At 42.9% G+C, this 19,839-nt stretch overlaps 2 protein-coding genes across 2 annotated transcripts in view; one reads left to right on the top strand and one right to left on the bottom strand.

The window, feature by feature from the left end:
* Nucleotides 1-5,727, bottom strand: part of DNAJC8 (DnaJ heat shock protein family (Hsp40) member C8) — a 28,459-nt gene extending 22,732 nt beyond the window's left edge. Inside the window, exons 1-2 of the mRNA XM_081086274.1 lie at nt 5,621-5,727; nt 2,724-2,825 (exon numbers count right to left, since the gene is read on the bottom strand). Coding sequence (XP_080942400.1) covers nt 2,724-2,825; nt 5,621-5,698 — 180 coding nt within the window. The 5' untranslated portion in view covers nt 5,699-5,727. The remainder of the gene's footprint in view (nt 1-2,723; nt 2,826-5,620) is intronic.
* Nucleotides 5,728-8,821: 3,094 nt separating this feature from the next.
* Nucleotides 8,822-11,882, top strand: ATP5IF1 (ATP synthase inhibitory factor subunit 1). The gene is made up of 3 exons (XM_081086696.1): nt 8,822-8,974; nt 9,069-9,160; nt 11,623-11,882. The coding sequence occupies exons 1-3, from the start codon at nt 8,888-8,890 to the stop codon at nt 11,768-11,770; spliced, it is 327 nt and encodes a 108-aa protein (XP_080942822.1). The 5' UTR covers nt 8,822-8,887; the 3' UTR covers nt 11,771-11,882.
* Nucleotides 11,883-19,839: the final 7,957 nt, after the last annotated feature.

The following is a 19,839-nucleotide window of genomic DNA, read 5'->3' as shown; positions in this document are numbered from 1 at the left end:
GTTTTTATTAATTTTTGTGAGAGAGGAAGGTAGAGGGACAGATAGAAACATCAATGGGAGAGAATCAACATCGATCAGCTGCCTCCTGCACACCCCGCACTGAGGATCGAGCCTATAACCTGGGCATGTGCCCTGATCAGAAATTGAACCTGCAACCTCTTGGTGCATGGGTTGATGCTCAAACACTACATCACACCAGCCAGGCAACTATGTACCACTTTTTTTTTTTAAAATATATTTTATTGATTTTTTTTTACAGAGAGGAAGGGAGAGGGATAGAGAGTTAGAAACATCCATGAGAGAGAAACATCCATCAGCTGCCTCTTGCACAACCCCCACTGGGGATATGCCTGCAACCAAGGCATATGCCCTTGACCGGAATCGAACCTGGGACCCTTCAGTCCGCAGGCTGACGCTCTATCCACTGAGCCAAACTGGTCAGGGCCCATGTACCACTTTTTAAGTTACAAAGACATGAATGCAGTATCACTTCTGTGATATTCCTGCCAATATTGCATAATCCTATTCTAACATGAAGAAATATCAGATAAACTCAAGCTGAGAGACTTGCTACAAAATAAGTGGCCTATAATCTTCAGAAATGTCAAGATCACAAAAGTCAAGGTAAGACTGAGGAACTGTTCCAGACTGAAGATTAAAGAGCCATGACAATTAAATGTAACAGGAGATTCTTAACTGGATCTTTTTGTTATAAAGGTCATTATTGATACAATGAACAAATTTGAATGTGGTCTGAGGATTTAGATGGTTATACTGTGGTTCAGTAGGAAATGTTATTTGTAGGAAGAGCATAAAATATTTCAGGATGATGGGAAAATGTATTGCCAACTAAGTTGCAAACAGTTCAAGAAATCGTCTTCACAGTGTACTTGCAACCTTTCTGCAAATCTGAGATTATTTTAAAATAAAAATTTTCTTCTTTTTTTTTGTCTTTTATTAGAACTAAGAATGGGGACAATGATAGGTGGGAAAGAACAAAGACTTGGGGAGCAAGTGGGAGGCACTATCTCACTCAGAACACATGGGTCCTTACATATCTTCAAGGTGGAGGATCTGAGAGGGGAGGAAAAAGATCTTCTCTCTGCTAACAACTAGTAACTCAGGGAGAAACTCTGGGGCCAGTGACAGAAGGAAGCAGGGTGGCACTGCTCCCACCAAGGGGTCAACTTCTAGACCTAAGTAGCTGTGACCCCAGTGAGAGGAATTACCTGGGGACTTTGCTAAGATAGGTTCCCCCCTCCAACACAAGACATGGCTGGGCAGGGGCTGTGCAGACGAGGCCAGCCAGAGTCAGTCAGTCAGTCAGTATCCATGCCCCTTCCTCACTAATCCCTATAGGCCCCAGATAGGGACAATTCTAGTCAGTGGCTCCTGCCTTTGAAAAACAGACACAATGCCCTGGCCAGTGCGGCTCAGTTAAATCACTGGTTCCATTCCCATCGGGCACATGTCTGAGGTGCAGGCTCCACCCCTAGTAGGGAGCATGCGGGAGGCAGCCAATTGATGTTTCTCTCTCCCTCTCCCTTCCTCTCTAAAATTAATAAAAATGTGTCTAAAAAGAAAGAAACTATTAAAAAAAAATACAGAAACAATGGATGAACCTTGAAAACAGTATAAGTGAACTACGCCAACATTTGTATAAAGAACAAATGTTGTATGATTCCACTATTTGAGGCACCTAGAACAGGCAAATTCATAGACAGAAAGCAGAACAGAGGTTACCAAGGTACAGGGGTTAGGAGGAATGAGGAGTTATTGTTTAATGGTTTTGGGGTTTCTGTTTTAAATGATGAAAAAGTTCTAGAAATGGTGATGATGGTTTGCACAACACTGTAAACGTACTTAATGCCACTTAACTCTATACCTACAACTGGTTAAAATGGTTACTTTTAGATTATGTATCTTTTACCACAATAACGAGGTTTTTTTAAGTACTCCATAAGTGTTATTTTTATGCTAACAATATTCATTTCAATTTATAACTGTGAATAAGTAGAAGCTAATTTAAAAATCGTACAATAAAAGAATTGTTTAAATAATAGAGACTTTTAACATGTTGCAAAAACTATATTTTATGTAACAACGCATTTAAAATAGCTTGAATAAATAAGTAGCATGAAGTATCCATATGATCCTCCTTTTTTTAAATAAAACTATTAAAACGTTTAAATATAAACAGTAAAGAGCAGCTAGAATTTCTCTTAGGGAGAATTATATATGACTGTTTATTCTTGCTTTCTTTATATTTCAAATTTTAATAAGAAATATGATTTACTTTTATAAAAAGGAAAAGTTTAAAGTTATAAAACTAAGGAAACCAAAAAACTCTATCTCCTTGTCTAAAATCTTGTGATCATTTTTTAGCTGTTGGGATTTTTCATATTTTTTTAAACTGTGGTGAAACAGAAAATTTTAACAAGCAAAGTAAACAGAAAATCCTAAATTTATCAAAGCTGGTGATCCCTTTACATCTGAAAATAAACCCATATATATTTGGGTTGCTTAAAGATGATGGAGAATATCTGATAGAGCAAAGACTATCTCTTTTTCCTTAACATGATACCTCTCAGGTTCTGCTCACAATAAAAACACCCAGTTCAATTCCAACTATAATACAAATTAGTTGTGTGTTCTGATGTAAGTCTGCCTGTAACTATGCAAAGCTCCCCATCATGACACCACAGCAACATCAAACCGCTCACCTCAAATGGGTTCAAATTGAAGTAGGAAGAACCAGGACGGGTCAATCTTTCAATCTGATTTTTGGATGTTAGAACTGAATCTCTTTTCTCTATTTGTTTCACCTAAAATAAAAGAGATAAAAACTTCATTAGTAAAGTTTAAAAATAAATTCTGAATTGTTACCTTAACTAGTTACTCACTGACATGTCCAGCAAATATTTGTGTATCTACATGTGCAAGCTATTTTACTAACCATTCTGAAGAATAATTACAACAGCTACCATCTGCTGAATTTTAATAATATGAAAACTTTACACGTATTTATTCCTCTCAACAATCCTACACAGTAAGTACTATCATCCCCATTCTACAGATAAGAAAACTGAGACTTAGAGAAGTTAACGGAGTTGTTCCCAATTACCCAACTTATAAGAATTTTAATCTTAACAGTTTGATTCCAGAGCAACCATTGAGAGATTTCAAAGTCACATCCACCACCTTCAGTTTCCACTCTAACAATAGAAGATGTACTCAAGTGTGTTCATACTTAATTTACAACTTTTTTTAAGAATGTGTTTAATTTGCCGAAACCGGTTTGGCTCAGTGGATAGAGCGTCGGCCTGCAGACTGAGAGGTCGCAGGTTCGATTCCGGTCAAGGGCATGTACCTGGGTTGCGGGCACATCCCCAGTAGGGGGTGTGCAGGAGGCAGCTGATCGATGTTTCTCTCTCATCGATGTTTCTAACTCTCTATCTCTCTCCCTTTCTCTCTGTAAAAAATCAGTAAAATATACTTAAAAAAAAAAAAAAGAATGTGTTTAATTTATAAGTTTATTGAATATAAGATATATAGGCTGCTGTCAAATAATTTAAAGATAGCCTACATTTCACACACAAAACCTCATTTTCTTATGATTAAATGTAAGTATATGTCTTCTTTTTCCCTCAGGGGAAAGGAAATCAACTCAAGCTACATCATGAGATCTTAATTTACAACTTTTTAAAAGAAAAAAAATGCAATTACACTGCAATATAGATTAAAGGCAGCATTAAAGAAGTATGTGGGAGAGAGCAAATAACTCTGCCTACCTAACGCTAACAGAGTTAGAAAAATTCCTGGCCCGAAGACAATTAGAAGAAGAACAGGCACCAGGAAGTCCCAGGAAAACATCTTTGGGGCCACTATCAGAACTGGAATGCTGGTTGAAATGAATGCCTGGTATATTATTTACCATCTTTATTCCTCTGATCAAATGACTTTGGGAATCATTCCTACAACATAAGAAGCCGTTCCCTCTCAGCATCTTCCCTCTTCACTCTCTTTAACATAGCATGCCACTTCCTCACCCCCATCATCTTTCTCAGGCTTATGTTTCCTCATAGCACTTAAATCACTACCTGACATTATACTGTATATCTGTCTGTTTACTGTTTATCCTTCTCTATAGAATGCAAGCTCAATGAAATGAAGACAGGCCTTTTCTCTCTGCTGGTCATTACCCTATCTGCCACACACAAACAGCACACTGGTACATGTCAGGTGCTCACTACACACTGACGATTTAAGGGTCCTCCTTTACGAGTTTTCTCTCATCTAATTCAAACAAACCAAAACTGGTTTGTTTGTTTGTTTGTTTTCTTTTTAAACTAAGAGTTGGTAAGTGAAACAAGTTCCATTATAATTGCTGAACACTTTCACGTGAATCAGGCATTTCAAAAGGACAGACTATATGCGCTAATTTCCGTTTTTAAATGTAATTCTTGGGAGAAACTACTACGTAACACACTGTTAAAAAGAGCAAAGACAAAAGATGCGCGTGACCCGGTGCTTCCCTCTGAGTAGCTCACAGCCTGGCGAGAAGCAACTCTGCCCCGCAAATCCATGCCAACTTAACGGGCTCCATCTGCAGCGGCTCTCAACCTTCTGGCCCTTTAAACACAGTTCCTCATGTTGTGACCCAACCATAACATTATTTTCGTTGCTACTTCGTAACTGTAATGTTGCTACTGTTATGAATCGTCATGTAAATATCTGATATGCAGGATGGTCTTAGGCGACCCCTGTGAAAGGGTCGTTGGACGGCCAAAGGGGTCGCGACCCACAGGTTGAGAACCGCCGTGAGAGACGCTGCTGCTTATGAAACTCTTTCTTATATACTCACTCCATTAACCCTCGTAAAAACTCGTTTTAATATTAATTCGTTTTACAGACGTGGAAATGAGATCTGCAAAATCACCGCCTTGAGAGAATTCAGTAACTGCCATGCACGAATCCAACCCGAGGGCCTCTGACTCCAAATGGTACGCTTTTCCTTCATTTTCTCATTCATTAACCTGCTCAACAAATACTTACTGAACCACCGTAGCTGGTAGGTGCTGGAAATGCGATAGCAAACGAAGCTCAGACCCAACTGACTCCTGTCCTAACAGGACACCAGCCGTTACAAATGACTCCGTCTCCCTAAACCTCGGGTTTGTCATCTGTAACATGGAGATGCCTCCCTGGCATGACGCATGGTGCCTGGCATTCGCGAATGGCAGAAGTAACCACTAATACCATGCATGACGGAGGACTAAGTAGAGAGTGCTTCCGTTTACAAGTAAAAACGGGGGCCCCCAGGAAGGCCGGCCCCCACTCCGCCGACTTGGCAACTCCACGCGCGCCCCGAGGCTTCGTTGGCCAGAATCGCCGTCTACCCGCAGCCGTCGGGCCCCGACCCCTTTTTCGTGGCCCAAGGGAGCCCCCAGCAGCCATCAAGGAGAGACGCACACACACACCCCCGGCCCCGCGCCGCCCCGAAGGCCAAACCGGAGGAGCCGCGCAACGGTCCAGGCCAGGAGGACCCCCGCCTCCGCCGGCGGGAGAGTGGGCCCAGGAGGGGTCGCCCGGGTGTCATTACTCATCCCTCGTGGTTCACCTCGCTGTAGAAGGTCATAAACGCCTCCTCCGTACTGCCCCCGCCGGCCGAAGCCCCGCTCTCTCCAGAAGCCGCCATTTTCCCCGGGCCCAGCCACCACGTGACTCTTCTGCGCAGGCGCTGCTTCACGTGATGCTCCCAGCCCCACCTCCGGCCTCGCCTCCTTCCTGGGGACCCTTAAAGGGCTCGGAGCCCAGCCTGACACGGCTAACTGAAGGCCCCCCTTTTTTTTTTTTTTTAATTAAGGTGAAACACACATGACATACAGTTAACCGTTTTAAAGTGCACAACTCATTGGCCTTTAGAAAGTATATCTGGCACCAATTAAGCCGTTTCTCCCATTCCCCTTACTTCCCAAACCCTGACAACCATTCTATGTTCTGTCTCTATAGATTTACATATTCCGGACATTTCATATGAATGCAGCCATACAATATGTGACCTATTGTGTCTGCCTTCTTTCACCTTAGCATGTTTTCAAGGTTCTCAACCTGTGGGTCGCGAACAATGAAAATACATCCTGCATATCAGATATTTACATGACGATTCATAACAGTAGCAACATTACAGTTAGGAAGTAGCAACGAAAATAACTTTATGGTTGGGTCACAACATGAGGAACTGTATTAAAGGGCTGCGGCATTAGGAAGGTTGAGAACCACATTCTAAGGTATTGCATGTTTCATTACTTCATTACTTTTTATGGTTGAATAATATTCCACTGTTCTGTGTGTATATACCACAGTTCGTTTATTCATTCATCAGTTGATGTACATTTGGGTTGTTTCCATCTTTTGGCTTTTGGCTATTGTGATAATAGTACCGCTATGAACCTGAAGCTACATGTATTTGAGTACCAATTTTCTATTGGGGGTAGGGGGTGGGGGGTGTCTATACCAAATACCTAAAGTGAAATTGCTGAGTCATATGGAAATTCTATATTTAACTTTTGAACAACTGCCAAGCTGTTTTCCACAGCAGCTGAAACATTTTATATTCCCACCAGCAATGTTGAAATTTTACAATTTCTCCATTTGTTTTTATTACAGTCATCCTAGTGCCTAGATCAGTGATGGCAAACCTATGACATGCATGTCAGAGGTGACACGCAAACTCATTTTTTTGGTTTATTTTTCTTTGTTAAATGGCATTTAAATATATAAAATAAATATCAAAAATATAAATCTTTGTTTTACTATGGTTGCAAATATCAAAAAATTTCTATATGTGACACGGCACCAGAGTTAAGTTAGGGTTTTTCAAAATGCTGACACGCCGAGCTAAAAAGGTTCGCCATCACTGGCCTAGATGGATCTTTCACACAAACTCTGTAAGACCCTCCACTGGATGCCCAGCCTAGGAGATAGTCAAGAAATAGCAATATGAGAAGTAGAAACAGAGTTTCTGAAAGTGAAATGGTATTTAAAGATCATCTAGAAACACACCAAATTATTGTCACCAGGTAGAAATTACAAATGATTATTATTTCTACCATGCTTTTGTCTTTTTCCAAAATTTCTGAAATGAACATTTGAAAATGTGCCCCAACATCCACTCTCCCAAGTCATACAGGACTGGCATTTTTCCAACCAAAAGATGATTAATAGCCCTGGCTGGTTTAGCTCAATGGCTAGAGCACCGGCCTGTGGACTGAAAGGTCCTACGTTCGATTCTGGTCAAGGGCACATGCAGGCTTGATCCCCAGTAGGGGGCATGCAAGAGGCAGCCAGTCAATGATTCTCTCTCATCATTGATGTTTCCATCTCTCTCTCCCGCTCCCTTCCTCCCTGAAATCAATAAAAAAATGTTAAAAAAAAGTTTTTAAGATGATTAATAAAAACAGTTCTACCATTTCATAGAAAACAAAAAAGTGTTATAATCATGAGTAACACAGATAATCTGGCCTAACTCTCTCATCCACAGGACAAAAAAAACAGAACAGAGAGAAAATATGACATAGGCAGGCAAAGACTATAAACTACTATTTTCTTGTTCATATTTGTTCGTGGCTGAAGGAATGTCAAGGCAAAGCCTTCCCTAGACTCCTACTTATGCTCTTCTCTTCATTGCACCACACCATTTGATAACATATTAATTCATTTTACAAATATTAATTTAATGCCTATTTGATCACGACTCTGATAACTCCAGAAAGTGAAAAGTGCAAAGAGAGAGAAAGAACAAAACAGGGAGCTATGATAGAATGACTAAGGAGATCAGGGATGATTTATTTGAGGTGACATTTAAACTGAGACTTTAGAGTGAAATGTCAATGCAACAAAACAACATTGATACCTCTTAAGAGACCATATACATGGCCCTGACCTTGTCCCAGGTTCGATTCCGGTCAAGGGCATGTACCTTGATTGTGGGCACATCCCCAGTAGGGGGTGTGCAGGAGGCAGCTGATCAAGGTTTCTCTCTCATCCATGTTTCTAACTCTCTATCCCTCTCCGTTCCTCTCTGTAAGAAAAAAAATCAATAAAATATATTTTTTGAAAAAAAGAGACTATATGCATGTATATATACAACATTTTTACCCACAAACCAACTAAGTCTGGCTATCTTGGACATAGATATCCCCACTCCAATCCCTATAACATCTTACCAATCTTTTTTTATCTAACTATTCTTATAGCATCTTTGCTATTGTTGTTAATCTCACCAGAAGATATTTTTTCCATTGATTTGAGTGAGAGTAGAAGGGAGGGAGGAGGGGAGGGGGAGAGAGAGAGAGAAACATCCCAAAGGCGGGGGGTGCAACCTTGAATCCAAGTACCTGTTCTCTTGACTGGGGATCGAACACGTGACCCTTGCGTACATGGGCCCTTCGCTCTAACCACTGAACTACCGGCCAAGGCTCGTCTAGTATCTGATTGACCCTAGCGGTCCAGGAAAGGGAAGGTTTCCTTTGGGTGTTCAACAATAATAAATTTGGGATTGGAATCGTGGGGTGGGGAGTGGACGCCTCGCTTCAATCTATTGGATTCTGACCCTCCCTTGCCGGGGACTCTCCTCCAACGTCCTCCATTCTTGTTTTCCTATCCTTTGGCCCAGGAGACCTTGCTCGGGGTTGGCTGCGAATAGGCCCGCCTCCTGCTCAGGATTCGCCGCGAACCACACCCGCCCCGCCTTCTCCCTTCCATGATTCGCTGCTCCCGGGCTCATCCCGCCCCTCCGGGGAAAGGATTGGTCGCCGGCCGTCCGCGCTGTTAGCACCCGGGAGCCCGCACCATTTGCGTCCGGAGCTGCGCGGCACTGACGACCATGGCGGTCCCGGCGACGGCGTCGCGGCTGCGGCTCGGAACGTGGGGAGTGCGGGCCATGCAAGCCGGAAGCTTCGGCTGCGGACGGGTAGGCCCGCGGCAGCGGCCGCTGCCCCCGCCCTGAGCGCGGACGCCGCCCCCCGCCCCCCACACCTTTCCCAATGTCATGTCTCTCTCCGCAGTCAGCGAATTTCAGCAACGACTCGGGCGCCATCAGGGAAGCCGGTGGGAGCTTCGCGAAAAGAGAGAAGGCTGAAGAGGAACGATACTTCCGGTGAGACCCCGGGGCGGAGTCCAGCCTCGATCTCGCAGAGCCCGCCGGCCTTCTGACACTGCCGGTCGCCCTCCCCTCCCCTCCCCTCCCCTCCCCAGTGCCGGGTCGCCCCCTCCCCCGCAGAGCCCCCGGGTTCCGGAGCCCTGACACCCTTGCTCCTAGTGCCCTGCTGAGTAGCCCCAGGGCCCCCAGTCCAAGCCATTTCCACCTGCGCTTCTCCATTACTCTCAAGCCACGGCCCGATTCTTCCAGAATCGTTTGCCATCCCCACCCGTGGAGCTCTTCCCAGATCGTGCGGAACGCCCCCGAGCCTTTGCATTGTCTGGATCCAATCTCCGAGTTTGCTCCCTGCGCCAACACCCAGGATCCTTCTGTGATGTTTTCTCCTCCACACGCCTTAGAGTATGGAGGCCACTCCATACTCTGGCCCCTGAAGGATGGATCCCCTGACTCTTCAGACCCACTCCTCGACCTCCACAGGCCTAACTTGGCCAGAGCGAGGGGGTCATATAGGAGCTGAGTGCTCCAGATTTGAAATTCCCTTCCTCATTTCCTGGAGACTTTTGCCCGGCTCCGCCCAGCTGGATGACTTTCTCTCTTAAGACTCTGGAGTGGGGCCCACCGGTGTGGCTCAGTGGTTGGGCATCACCTATAAAGCAGGAGGTAACCGTTGGATTCCCGGTCAGGGCACATGCCCAGGTGACGGGCTCTATCCCCAGTGGGGGCTGTGCAGGAGGCAGCCGATCAATGATTCTATCATTGACGTTTCCATACCTCTTTTCCTCTCTGAAATCAATTTTTTAAAAAAATTTTTAAAAAACAGTATGGAGTGGGGCCCTAGCTGGTTTGGCTTAGTGGACAGAGCGACTGGCATGCAGACCGGGCCCGGAAGGGCAGTGCCTCCCCGCCAGGGTCCTCGTCCCGCTCATGCAGGACCAGGGTTCCTCCCCGCCAGGGTCCTGGTCCGGCTCATGCAGGAGGCAACACATGGATGTTTCTCTTTCTCTCTCTCTTCCACTCGTCCTAAAAATCAATGGAAAAATATCCCCGGGTGAGGATTAACAAAAAAAAGAGTATGGAGTGGCCTGGGCCTCTACATTTTTACCAACCCTGAGTTATCTTTTACTGACTTCTCTGCACAGTAAGGAATAGCATAGAACTTATCTCTGCTTCTCCTTTGGCCATCTTTTCACTTCTGCCTTCTCTTCCTCACTCTTAAGAATTATCACCTTGACCCTGGCCGCTGTGCCTCAGGTGGTTAAGCCTCACCCATGTTCGGAAGGGTTGCTGATTACATTCCATGAATGTTTCTCTCTTCTCCCTTCCTCTTTCTCTATAAAAATCAATAAACTATTGTTAAAGGGGAAAAAAAAAGAATTATCACCATGGCCCTTGCCATACCAGAAATCCAAAGTACAGCCCTTAAAGACCACCTAAGTGGGCTCCTATATATTTTTAAATATATTTTTTTATTTCAGACAGGAAGAGAGAGAGAGAGAAACATCTATGATGAGAGAGAATCATTGATCGGCTGCCTCCTGCATGCCCCCTACTTGGGATCAAACCCTGGCATGTGGCCTTGACCAGAATCAAACCTGGGACCCTTCAGTCTGCAGGCTGACACTCTATCCACTGAGCCAAACCAGCTAGTAGGGGGCTCTCTCTCTTTCTTTCTCTCTCTCTCTCTCTCTCTCTCTCTCTCTCTCTCTCTCTCTCTCCTCACCCGAAGATGTTTTTATTGTTTTTTTGTTTTTTAGAGAGAGAGAGAAACATCAAAGTGAGAAAAATATTGATTGGTTGCCTCCCATACACACTGCAACACAGGTTCGAGCCCACAACCTAGATATGTGCCCTGACCAGGAAGCAGTCCCGCAACCTTTCGATGTATAGGACGACATTCCAACCAACAGGGCCACCCAGCCAGGGCTATATTGTTTCTAAATTGGACTGCCAAGTGCTGCCCATGCAATAGGTCTCTCTTTCCCCACTTCTTTTTGGCCTTTACAGTGGGCCATGCATTTCTCTAGGCCAAGAAAGCCCTAGGTAAATTAGGATAGGTTGCAAATATTTGTCCTTTAACTATACCCCTTTGTCTATTCCTCATTTCCCCAAAAAGGGATTCTGTTCTCTTGGTTATTCCTCTGATAATGTATTGGGTCATACATCACACCTCTGTGGAGTTTTCTGTTCTAGAGAGGAATGTAAAAGGAGTAGCTCGTGAATGGTGTAATTTCAGGCACTAGCACCAGAAAAAATGGAATCATTTTGGTCATTTCCTAAAGATGGGTACATGTTAAGGTGGAGTATTCTTTCACCAGTGGGGCTTGAGGAGGTAGAAGAGAATGACCAGCCAGACTCCCGTGGGATTGGGACTCCTTCACCTTAGGTATTGCAGGTTATGCTTAAAGATCTCCTTGGGGTGATGGATTAGGATTAAACCCAGAGCCATTGTTTACTTGTAGAGAGCGGACTAAAGAACAACTGGCAGCCCTGAAGAAACACCATGAAGAAGAGATCAATCATCACAAAAAGGAGATTGAGCGTCTGCAGAAAGAAATTGAGCGGCACAAGCAGAACATCAAGAAACTGAAAGATCATGGTGATGATTAAGTGCACACAGTTCCCCATAGAATGGCTACATACCGTCCACTTCTATGAAGACATAGTTCTGGTAACTAATATCTGTGCTGCCAGCAGATTATAATAAATTGTGATCAGTGAACTGTGTCTAATGCCTTCTACGGTCTGGAGAGGGGTGGGAACACTAAATGCTAAAATGTATCAGACAGGGTATCTGCACTTACAGACAAAGCACAGCAGGATAAGTGCTGTGTCACGTGGGGAGAAGGGGGGGGGCACAGGTGTGACATAGGGAGAGGCCCCTTTCCCTCTCTGAGTCAGAGAAAGCTTCTTGAAGGGTAAACCCCAACCCAAGGTCAAGAGCAGCCTGGAAAACAGATGAGTAGTTGCTTAAAAGGTACAATCCAAGGAACCATCAGTCCATTTTGCATTTATAAAATGGATTAGAGAACTCTTCATATGAACTAGTTATCCTTGTTCTAATTATTTTTGTGCAGATGGAGAGAACTGGAATTAGAAATGATGTGTTGCCTACAGTTAGTAAATTAGAGTTGAAATTTGGCATCTAAGGTTTTTGATTTCTAATCCAAGTCTATTAATAGCAGAGAATCACAATTATATCCTAGGTTATATTTTGCTCCGCCGAGTTTGCTCTTGATTCAAAATAGATTTTAACAAACTAGTAGTATAACTCCTCTAAGCCCCCCAAAAAAGTTATTTTTGAGGTGATTTTTAGGGCCATTGGCAAGACATTTTCAATTCAACAATCCATTAGATCATTTGCCCCAGAATTACTATGAACAATTTGTTGCAAGACCCTATTTTTACTTGTACAGAAAGGCTTTAGGGCCATTGAATGATAAAACCTTGGACAAGTCAGTGACCCTGATCTTGCAGACTAGACACTAGATGGCCGTTTTCAAAACACTTGCCCGTGATGCTGCTGATGGACAGTTTATAAATAGTCCTGAGGTACAAGTACTGAAATTCAAGTGGCCAACAACAAAATGATCTCCAAGACAAAGTACAAGAAATGACCATGCTAAGGTCACATGCCTTTTTGAAAATTTTACAGCAGTACAAAATTTGGAAAGTTTACAAATGACATAAGAAACAAGTAATATCTTTCATTTTGCTTTTAAAAAAAATCTTCACCCAAGGATATGTTTTTACTGATTTTAGAGAAAGGGGAAGGTTGCCTCCTGTGTGCGCCCAACCAGGGATCGAATCCAAAACCTAGGCCTGTTCCCCCATCCCAGAAACGAACTGGCAGCCTTTGGCAGCCTTTCGGTGCTCCAACCAACTGAACCACACAATCAGGATCATTTTGCTCTTTTTTTTTTACTAAAATTAAAAAAGCATACAAAATCCCCTAAAAGTCTAATGATAAGATTGGGTAAAGCAAACAGAAGTTGAAACTTTAAAATGAAGATGAAGATGCCCTAACCGGTTTGGCTCAGTGGACAGAGCATCGGCCTCCGGATTCAAGGGTCCCAGGTTCGATTCTAGTCAAGGGCATGTACCTTGGTTGCGGGCACATCCCCAGTGGGAGGTGTGCAGGAGGCAGCTGAACGATGTTTCTCTCTCATTGATGTTTCTAATTCTCTAGCCCTCTCCCTTCCTCTCTGAAAAAAATCAATAAAATATATTTTATTTTATTTTTTTTTTTTTAATATATTTTATTGATTTTTTACAGAGAGGAAGGGAGAGGGATAGAGAGTTAGAAACATCGATGAGAGAGAAACATCGATCAGCTGCCTCCTGCACATCTCCCACTGGGGATGTGCCTGCAACCCAGGTACATGCCCTTGACCGGAATCGAACCTGGGACCTTTCAGTCCGCAGGCCAACGCTCTATCCACTGAGCCAAACCGGTTTCGGCTAAAATATATTTTAAATAAATAAAATAAAATGAAGATGAAGAATCGTAACGTGAATTCTTAAAGAAGTAAAATAATTTTTGGAGCAGCCTAATTTAAGACTAGCAAATATCACCCTGGCCAGTTTGGTTCAGTGGATAGAGCGTCAGCCTGTGGACTGAAGGGTCCCAGGTTTGATTCCAGTCAAGGGTATGTACCTTGGTTGCGGGCACATCCCCAGTAGGGGGTATGCAGGAGGCAGCTGATCTGATGTTTCTAACTCTTTATCCCTCTCCCTTCCTCTCTGTAAAAAAAATCAATAAAATACATTAAAAAAAAAAAAAAAAAAAGACTAGCAAATATCCATGATCCAGCAGCATCCGGGAAACTTGTTAGGAATGGAAATTCTCATCACAGACTTGCTGAGACTGAGGGTGGGACCCAGCAATCTTTTAACAAGCTCCCCCAGGTGATTCTGATTTGCACTAAAGTTTGAGGACCACTATACTACAAATACAATAGTTTCTGAAATTTGCTGGCCTTGGGCATAGAACACCTTTGTAAAGGCATTTTATTAAGTATAATCATGATACATATTTCTTTTTTTTAATTGAATTTATTGGGGTGACATTGGTTAATACAATTATATAGGTTTCGGGTATACAATTCTGCAATACATTGTATATTGTATTGTGTATTTACCACCCCGAGTCAAATATCCTTTCATCACCATAATATAGGGTTTTTTTATTTCTTTATTAAGTTTTTACATATGTGTCCTTATCCCCACATTACCCCTAACTACCCCCCACCACTCATGCGCTCACCCCCCTGTTGTCTGTGTCCATTGGTTAGGCCTATATGCTTACATATAAGTCCTTTGGTTGATCTCTCCCCCCATAATATAGTTTTTAATATGAAAGGTATTTGAGGATTTAAAAATTAAAGTATATTAAACATTATTCTTGTACAAAACTTGAATATTTTATTTTTTAATCTTTTTAAAATTGATTTTAGAGAGAAACATCAATTTTTTTTTTTGAAACATCAATTTTTTGTTCCATTTACGATTTATTTGGTTGATTCTTGTATGTGTCCTGACGGGGGATCAAACCTGCAACCTTGGTATTATATCAGAAAATACTAACCGACTGAGTTACCCTGGCCCAGAGTAACATTAACATTTTAGAACATAGCCTTTCATAGAATACAATTTGGAAAATACTATCCTGATTTATTGTATTAGTTTAAATTCTTTTTGTTTACAAGTTACAGAAACCAGTACTGGCTGGCTTAAGGAAGAGAAAAGGTAATTTATTAAAAGAACAGGGGCTATTGTTTAAGAATCTCACGAAGACTTGAACAAACAAAACTTGGAAAAGGCAGGGGCCAGAGAACTCTGAGCAGATCTGTCTAAACAACTTCCTAACCACCTGTGTCAGAATCATTGGGACCAGCCCAGCTGGGTGTCTCAGTGGTGGAGAGTCGACCTATGAATGGTTAGTTAGATTTCTGGTCAGGGCACATGCCCAGGTGTGGGCTCCATCCTCAGTGTGAGGCATGCAGGAGGCAGCCAGTCAATGATTCTCTCTCATCATTGATGTTTCTCCCTCTCCCTCTCTAGAATGAATAAAAATACATATTTTTAAAAATCACGGGGCCATTTTAAAAATAAATATTTCAATGGAATTTCACACCATGAAGTTACTTAACAATTGCACAACAATTTATATTCATGAAGCACTTTACAAATACTTTACTCATTAAATCTCATTATATTTCTGGCAAATGTGTCCATACCATTAGTTTAATTTCATAACCAAAGTAACTGAAGCAGGGGACAGTGAAGTAACTTTTCAAGGTCGCACAACCAGGCTTGTGCTGAGCCCAGACTTGACTTCAGAATTCCTAGTCCCACAATCTCGAGTTGCAGTTCCAGTGTCTTGGTTCAGCTGCCTATTCGCTCGCTCCTCAGGGAGACAGGTCAGGGAGCTTGCCTGGACATCTGGGGGCGGGTGGTAAAGGCAGAGGTTCCTGGCAGTAAATGTTGAAATGCCAGTACATGGCATTGTGCTAGATTTTGGCTGTGCCGTGAATCCCATCAGCATGTCAATACTTGCCTATATAGTGCAAACACATTTGCAATAGAGCTGAATTTAGAGTTTCACATCAGTAAATACAAAGTTGTAATCCTCAACCCAGGCTGTGCTTTGAAATACCTGGGGAGTTTTAAAATTAAACCAATGCCTCAGGACCAATTAAATCCAAATCTCTGAGGTGGGGGCCTGGGCATGAGTATTTTCAAAAAGCTCCCTAGGTTTTTCCAATAGGTGGCTCGAGTTGAGAACCACTGGTGTAAAGGATCCTCCCAGATCTGCTGCATAAGGTATGGGCTGCGGGTTGTTCACTGCATAAGGACGCCTAGTTGAAGGGGCCAGGGAGGACTGAAATTCTGCTCAACAAGCAGTATACTCTAGTTTAGAGTAATATTCTGAAAAAAAGGGTCACCTTTTGTCGTCTGATTTCCATAAAAAAGACTCCGGGTCATTCACTATTCTCAAATATGCATTGCTGCGTAACCTACATATTCCATTTTCAAATCTTTTAAAATGTATAGATTAAAAATTAAGCCCTGGCCAGGTAGCTCAGTTGGTTAGAGCACTGTCCAGATATGCCAAGGTTTCTGGTTCATTCACCAGTCAGGCCACATACAAGAATCAACCAATGCAGCCCTGACCAGTTTGGCTCAGTGGCTAGAGGGTCGGCCTGTGGACTGAAGAGTCCCAGGTTCGATTCCCGTCAAGGGCATGTACCTTGGTTGTGGGCACATCCCCAGTAGGGGGTGTGCAAGAGGCAGCTGATGGATGTTTCTCTCTCGTGGATGTTTCTAACTCTCTATCCCTCTCCCTTCCTCTCTGTAAAAAAATCAATAAAATATATTTTAAAAAAAGAGCCTGACCAGTTTGGCTCAGTGGCTAGAGCGTCGGCCTGCGGACTCAGGGTCCCAGGTTCAATTCCGGTCAAGCGCATGTACTTTGGTTGCGGGCACATCCCCAGTGGGGAGTGTGCAGGAGGCAGCTGATCAATGTTTCTCTCTCATCGATGTTTCTAACTCTCTATCCCTCTCCTCTCCCTTCCTCTCTGTGAAAAATCAATAAAATATATATTTTTAAAAAAATTTTTTAAAAAGAATCAACCAATGCATTCAACAACAAATTGTTGTTTCTCTCTCTCTCTACCCTGTCTCTCAAAATCAATAAAATATACATAAATAAAGTTTATATTTAACATCTACTGTATGCTGGGCACTTGATATACACTGGGAATACAACTACAAAACAAAGCTCCTGTCCTTACGGGACCCACAGCTGACTGGGAAAGACAACTGACTAAACAACGCGGGAAATATTCTGATGGTGAGGAGTACAGAATGCTTGGGGAGGATACTGGACAGGCACTACCCAGACCTGGGGCTTGAAGGGCCCTCACATTGGAAAAGGTGTAACAGCAGCCAGGTAACAGGAAGGGGTGGCATTCAAGGCTGAGTGACAGCATTTGAAGAAGCATGGGTTTGGGGGAATTAACAGTTCAGCCTGGCCAGCTGGAACATGGAGGGGAATGATGGGGAAAGAGGAGGTAGTGTGGTTGAGATCCCACCAATCTTCCAAGGGAGGAGTTGGCTACTTGAAAGCATAATCATTCTGTCCCTCTTCTCAGCCCCTCCTCCCCCCTTTCTTCTTTCCAACCTCCCTCCTGCCCTCTTTTACCTCTTCTCTTTAGGTATCGTCCTTTATTAGAGCAGAAAATACCTAAACCACTTGTACCCTGCTTCAAGGAATCTTGCCCTAACTGCTTTGGCTCATTGGATAGAATGTCAGCCTGCGGACTGAAGGGTCCCAGGTTCAATTCCAGTCAAGGGCATGTACCTTGGTTGCGGGGAACATCCCCAGTAGGGGGTGTGCAGGAGGCAGCTGATGGATGTTTCTAACTCTATATCCCTCTCCCTTCCTGTCTGTGAAAAATCAGTAAAATATGTTTGTTTTTTAAAGGAATCTTTAACTCCAAGCACTGGAAAGGAACAAAAAGCTTGAGAGCAGGCAAAGGAACTAAGAGCATGGGGATACATATACCACTGCTTCGCTTGGTGCCCCCTGGCACAAATTCACAATTATCAGATTCCACAAATTCCTCCTTGTTCACCACTCTTCTTTAATTGGGTAAAATTCACGTAACAAAAAAGAATCATTGCCATAACCAGTTTGGCTCAGTGGATAGAGCGTCGGCCTGTGGACTCAAGGGTCCCAGGTTTGATTCCAGTCAAGGGCATGTACCTTGGTTGCGGGCACATCCCCAGTGGGGGGTGTGCAGGAGGCAGCTGATCAATGTTTGTCTCTCATTGTTGTTTCTAACTTTCTATCCCTCTCTCTTCCTCTCTGTAAAAAAATCAATAAAATATATTTTTAAAAAAACAATGAATCATTAACCATTTAAAGTGTAAGATTCAGTGGCATTTGGTATCTTCAACACGTGCCAACACCACCTCCAGCAGTTTGAGTGTATTTTTATTTCATCCCAAATTCCACACCCATTAAGCAGTCACTCTCTATTCGCCCAACCACCCAACTACTAGTCTGCTTTCTATCTCTATAAACTTGTCTATTCTGAATATTTCATCTAAATGAAATCATATAATATGTGACCTTTTGTATCTAGCTTCTTTTACCTAGTGTGATGTTTCCAAGGTTTATCCACGTAGCGTGTTTTAATACTTCGTTCCTTGTTTATGGCAGACTAGTATTCTATTGTATAGATATACAATATTTGGTTATCCATTCACTAGTTGATGGACATTTGGCTTGTTTCCACCTTTTGGCTATTGTGAATAATGCTGCTAAAAACATTCATGTACCAGTATTAGTTTGGACATCTGTTTTCAGTCCTTTTGGATATATGCCTAGGAGTGGGAATTGCTGAGTCATGTGGTAATTCTATGTTTAACTTATTGACAAACTGCCAAACTTTTTCATAGCAGCTGCAGTATTTTACAATCCCATTGGCAATGTACAAGAGTTCCAGATTCTCCACATCCTCACCAATACTTGTTGTATCTGACTTTCTGATGTTGAGGCAAGAAGCTAGGAAAACTTACTTGGCAAGTGCAATGAGGGAAACTGAGACAAGTAGTTAAACAAGGTCGAGCAATTAACAGCCTGCTAACCAAGGTCTTATCTCCCCTAAGCAAGGATGCTTAGGAGCAGATGGTTTACACCTCTGCTCCCCAACTAGAGAGTGAGTAGTTTAAATCACCCTAGTCAAGGAGATAGATAACAGGACCCAGTTAGTGCCATTAGTGCCAGCCAAACCCCAGAGCAGATGAAGTCAGGGAAATAAATAACAACAACAGAAAACAACAACAATTAGAGCCAAAATAAAAGTAAAGTAGTGAAGCTGACCAGAGAATGATGCCAAACTCCCCTATACACTCATTTTGATGCACCAGCTTATTAAAGGGCACACCTAGAAAGCTGTTGAATATTCTGTTGAGACCTTCCCTAAAACTCCCACCTTCAGAAAACATAAAAACCCTTAAGACAAAGGATACCAGTGCCTGATCTGCCTTGAGCACACCTGCAGGCCCTGCCCCCCACTTCTTCCCTAGGGTGTATACTTTGCTATCTTTCTCCTAAGCTCTGAGGAGTCCCATGAGACTTGCAACCAGGGGAGCAGCAGCTTGTCCCAGACTAATGCCCTGAACCTGTCTCCAAGGACCCCCCTGCCTTTTGCCTCTATAACTTGTTTCCTGAGTCCATGCAGCCCAGCATGGCTCACTTCTGCCTCTGTGACCTCCTTTCCTGAGTCTAGGTCAGTGATGGCGAACCTATGACACGCGTGTCACGGGTGACATGCGAACTCATTTTTTTGGTTTATTTTTCTTTGTTAAATGGCATTTAAATATATAAAATAAATATCAAAAATATAAATCTTTGTTTTACTATGGTTGCAAATATCAAAAAATTTCTATATGTGACACGGCACCAGAGTTAAGTTAGGGTTTTTCAAAATGCTGACACGCCGAGCTCAAAAGGTTCACCATCACTGATCTAGGTAGTTCATCCTAGGTTCACTCCTGTTGCTGTGATCTTTACTCTTTTATCTTTTTAAAAAAATTTTGTATTGATTTCACAGAGGCAGAGAGAGAAACATCAATGATGAGAGAGAATCTGACCATGACCTCCTGCT

Source organism: Myotis nattereri (assembly GCF_964212035.1).
Source record: "Myotis nattereri genome assembly, chromosome: 3".
NCBI classification, from domain to species: Eukaryota; Metazoa; Chordata; class Mammalia; order Chiroptera; family Vespertilionidae; genus Myotis; species Myotis nattereri.
The sequence above is the reverse complement of the archived record's forward strand: the minus strand, read 5'-3'. Positions and strand labels throughout refer to the sequence as shown.

Coding starts and splice junctions, on each gene's coding strand:
- ATP5IF1 (XM_081086696.1), top strand. CDS start 8,888: ATGGCGGTCCCGGCGACGGCGTCGCGGCTGCGGCTCGGAACGTGGGGA. Junction 8,975..9,068: donor GAAGCTTCGGCTGCGGACGG/GTAGGCCCGCGG, acceptor CTCTCTCCGCAG/TCAGCGAATTTCAGCAACGA. Junction 9,161..11,622: donor GAAGAGGAACGATACTTCCG/GTGAGACCCCGG, acceptor GTTTACTTGTAG/AGAGCGGACTAAAGAACAAC.